The sequence below is a fragment of the Fonticula alba genome (assembly GCF_000388065.1).
Source record: "Fonticula alba strain ATCC 38817 unplaced genomic scaffold supercont2.12, whole genome shotgun sequence".
Taxonomy (NCBI): Eukaryota; order Rotosphaerida; family Fonticulaceae; genus Fonticula; species Fonticula alba.
The window spans coordinates 509,585-513,518 of record NW_009242982.1 but is presented as its reverse complement, the minus strand read 5'-3'; the positions used below and the strand labels follow the sequence as shown (position 1 = coordinate 513,518).

At 68.9% G+C, this 3,934-nt stretch overlaps 2 protein-coding genes across 2 annotated transcripts in view; one reads left to right on the top strand and one right to left on the bottom strand.

The window, feature by feature from the left end:
- Positions 1-19: 19 nt before the first annotated feature.
- H696_05640 (hypothetical protein) lies at positions 20-3,385 on the top strand (the record flags this gene model as incomplete). Its single annotated transcript, XM_009499457.1, has 6 exons — positions 20-354; positions 464-512; positions 646-1,703; positions 1,986-2,136; positions 2,244-2,342; positions 2,468-3,385. 6 exons carry the CDS (start codon positions 20-22, stop codon positions 3,383-3,385), a joined length of 2,610 nt encoding a protein of 869 aa, XP_009497732.1.
- Positions 3,386-3,540: 155 nt separating this feature from the next.
- Positions 3,541-3,934, bottom strand: part of H696_05639 (hypothetical protein) — a 9,224-nt gene continuing 8,830 nt past the window's right edge. The window contains exon 3 of the mRNA XM_009499456.1: positions 3,541-3,765. Within this exon, the coding sequence (XP_009497731.1) occupies positions 3,704-3,765 (62 nt within the window). The 3' untranslated portion in view covers positions 3,541-3,703. The remainder of the gene's footprint in view (positions 3,766-3,934) is intronic.

Below are 3,934 nucleotides of genomic sequence, written 5' to 3'. Positions count from 1 at the left end.
CCCCCTCGCGACCTTTGCCATGTCGTCTCCCCCTCCTGGCGACCCGGCTGCCTCCCTGCCGTTCATCAGCTCCTCCGTGACGGCGGCCGGTGATGCGGACCTTGTCCCTGTGTCGGCGGGCCCGGACAGCGCGACCGGCTCCCCGGCCAGCGACGCCGCCGCCGCCGCCGCCGCCGCCGCCGCCGACACCTCGATGGATATTGCCCATGGGCTAGATGTCGTCGATGGGGAAAGTGTAGGACAGCCGTCTGGCCAGGCCGCGACCCCTGCCGTGCCATCGTCCTTTCTCCTGGCCAACCCCCAGCCCGACATCAACACGCCGATCGTGGTGCGCTTCCACAGCAGCATCAGCGAGTGCGTTTGCCCCCTCCTCCCTGCCGGCCATTTTCCCCGGCGGTCTTCCTTTGTCCCTTCCCCCGCCCCGCCCTCCAGCACTGACATCGCCCGGCCTCTGCCCGACCAGCCATCGCCGGCACCTGATCCAGGATTTCCTGTCGGACCTGCTCCTGAAAGTGCGCCGGAATGCATTCCCCCCTCCGCTCTCCGATCTGCTGGCCTTCGCCGCTGACCTCCCCCCCCCCCGCCCGGCCGCTCTGTCTTCCCTCCCGGGCCCCTCTTCCCGGCGCCTCCCGGCCTCCTCTACAGCACGACCTCTCCCGCGCACTGGAGTACATCTTCAGCCCGCGCAATCCCACCTACCATGCGATGGTTTACCGTTCGCCGAAGGTGCGCCCGGACCCGGCCGCCGAGCCACCAGCGGAGGCCCCGGCCGCCGGGCCTGCTGCCGGTGAGCCCTCGACCGCGGGCTCAACAGACGCCGCCGCCCCAGCTGCGGCGGGCGCCGCAATGGAGAGCACCGACTCCGCTCCCGTGGCTGCCCCTGCCTCCGGCCCCGGTCCCGCTGCCAAGAAGGTCCCCGAAATCGAGTCCATCCAGCTGGATGCGCTGCTGCACCATGAGCAGATCGCCTCCCTGCGCGTGGCGCACTTGTCGGCATTGGCCCTTTGCCTGCGGCGGCTGGCGTCCGTGCGGCTGATCACGGAGGAGGCCCTCCTCCGGGCGGCCGACCCGCTGCGCGATGCGGACCTGGTTTTCGACTCGCGGCCGGTCCGGGCCACCGACCGGGTGGTGTGGCTCGGCCGGTCCAAGAATGGCAATCCCCTGCGGCTGATCACCAATCCCACCGACCTGGAGGCGGTGAAGGCCCGGCTGGCGGCCACTGCCCCGGGCGCCGAGCCCAGCTCCGGGTCCGGCTCGGTCGGCTACATGTCCTTCCCGTCGCCCTTCCCCCGGCGCTTTGAGCGGGCCCTGGCCTCGGTGACCACCTTTTCGATTGATGGCCCGGGGCCGCGGTCCGGCGGCGGCGGCGGCGGCGGCGGCCGGGGGTCCCGCTCCGGGGCCGGCAACCCTCCGGCCATGGATGACTTGCTGTCCTTCGTCATCGACACGACCCCGACCACGCACAGCATTGCCCTCTCGCATTCGCACAGCCAGGCCCTGCTGGCGCCCAGTTCCGAGGGGGGGGCCCTCGAGTCGGACCCCTCGCTGGGGCAGGTGGCCGACCCGCGGCACACGGCCGCCGCGCTGGTGGCCCGCGGCGCGTCTTCCTGGCTGATCCCCGACTACGACCGGGGCACCAATTGCATCTTCCCGATTGACTCGGAGGCGCGTGGGTCCTGGCTGGTGGACAAGTCCCGGCGGTGGTGCGTGTCTGTGTCTTCTCTCTCCCTCTCTCTCTCTCTCTCTCTCTCTCTCCTGCCCCCTTGTGATGGCGCTCTTGCCTCTTGCTTCCACCCCCCTATGTTTCGCTATGTCTCTCTCCGCTCCCTCCTTCGCATGTGATTGAGTTCTATTCCCCCCCCCCCTTCGTCGCGCCCTGAGCTGACTGGTTCCCCCCCCCCTTTTTTGTCTCGATTGCCTGTATCTGCTGGCCATGCATCCGCGTGTCCACGCATACGCACATAAATGCATGCCCGCTGCCGTAGCTTCAATTGCTCCTCCAAGGGCCACATCACGGCCAACTGCCCGCCGGAGTTCCCGTACGATGAGCGGACTGTGCGCCGGAACCAGGCAGCCTTCCGTGAGCTGTTGGACCAGAGCAATGCCCCGGGCAAGGTCCGCTTCCGCGGCCGACTGGTATGTTTCTTGCCGCATGCTTCACCCCCCCCCCCCCCTCTTGCCTCTTCCAGTCGCTGACTCTCTCCCCTCTCTCCGCTTGCCCCTCTCCGGGGTCCCTGTCCCAGCATGCGGACCTTAAGGACATTCGCGACGACGAGATTGTCCCATTCGTGCCGTCGGCCCAGCGCATCATCGAGGAGGGCGAGACCGACGACTTCGATGCTGTGCGTCCACCTTCTCCCTTTGCCCCCCTTTCCCCCTTTCCCCCTTTTTCCCCTTTCCCCCTTTCCCCCCTTTGCCCTCGCTCCCCCTGCCTGGCAGTGTCATTGACCGGCGACGTGTTGCACAGGACACCATCTTCCTCGACATTGGCGACGACGAGACGGACGCCGGCGATGCCAACGCGGCGATCACCCCGGCCGAGGACCCGACTCGTGGTCGGCTGGGCGGCGGTGCTTCACGGTCCCGGCGGCGATCCTCCTCACCGCGGGAGCCGTCTCGGCGTGGGCGCGGTGGCCGTGATCGCGAGCGTGACCGTGATCGCGAGCGTGACCGTGATCGCGAGCGCGACCGTGACCGCGACCGCGAGCGCGACCGTGACTGGGACCGCGATCGCCACCATCACCACCATCACCACCACCACCATTCCCACCGTGATGCGCCGGGCTCCGAGTGGGAGCCCTCCCATCGGGGGGACTTCCACCGGGCCCGGGACCGCGGGCGTGACGCCTATGGCCCGCCGTCGGGTGGACGTGACGCGTACGGGCCCCCTGCGGGCGGGCGCGGACGCGATGGCTATGGCTACGATGCGTATGGGCAGGACGGCGGCAGCCGCTACGGCCCGCCGGCTGGCTCGCGCCCGGATGGCGGGTGGTCCGAGCCATATGGCGGCCGGGGGGGCGACTGGCGGTCGGACCCCTCCTCCGGCGGCCCTGGCGACTGGGGGTACTCGCATGGCGCCGGTGGCGGCCGTGGCTCATGGGGGTCTGCCCAGCCGCAGCTCCCGCCGGCGCACTACCCCGCGTCCAGTGGCGATGGACGCTGGCCACGGGCCAACGTGGATGCCGACTGGGCGTCCCCCCCGGGGGCCGGTTCCCCGCCGGTGGGTGGACTGCAGGTGGTGCCCTCGCTGCCCCCGGTGGGCGGGCTGCAATTGCCATCGGTGCCGCTGGCCCCGCCGGCGGCGGCGGCGGGAGCTGACGCGCGCCGGCGCGACCACTATCAAGCCCCCGCCTACGATGCATCGGTCCATGGCGGCCAGTACTGACGGCACGCGGTTTCGGAAGAATACACCTTGTCCTTGTTGTCATTGTTGTTGTGCCGCGCCGTGCCTTTGCCCCCCCCCCCTGTCTGTCAGATGTATCGTCATCACCCAGCCCGGCCGAGGGGCGGAGGGGGGCGCAGCCACACGATTACGAGGGATTTCCATTTCTTTTTCTTATTTCCTTCTCCTCCCGCCCCCACATGTTCGTGTGGTGTGGATGGCGGGGGAAGAGAGGGAGAAGCGGGGAGGAAGAGGGTGGGGAGGGGAACCAAGGGAAGGATAGATGCTGAGGGAGAGAAGCCGCGTGCAGGTGGGAACGGATTACTCGGACGGCAGGGCCACCTGCCAGTCGTCGTCCGAGGCGGGCAGAACCGGCTTGACGGCTGTGTCGGTGCGCATTGTGCCGTATTACAGGGGACGCCCGGCGGGCATGGGAGGCGGCATGTTCCGGAGGTGAGTGGGTCAGCAGGGGCAAAGAAGAAGAAGAAGAAGAAGAGGAGGAAGAAGGAGAGGAGGAAGAAGGAGAGGAGGAAGAAGGAGAGGAGGAAGAAG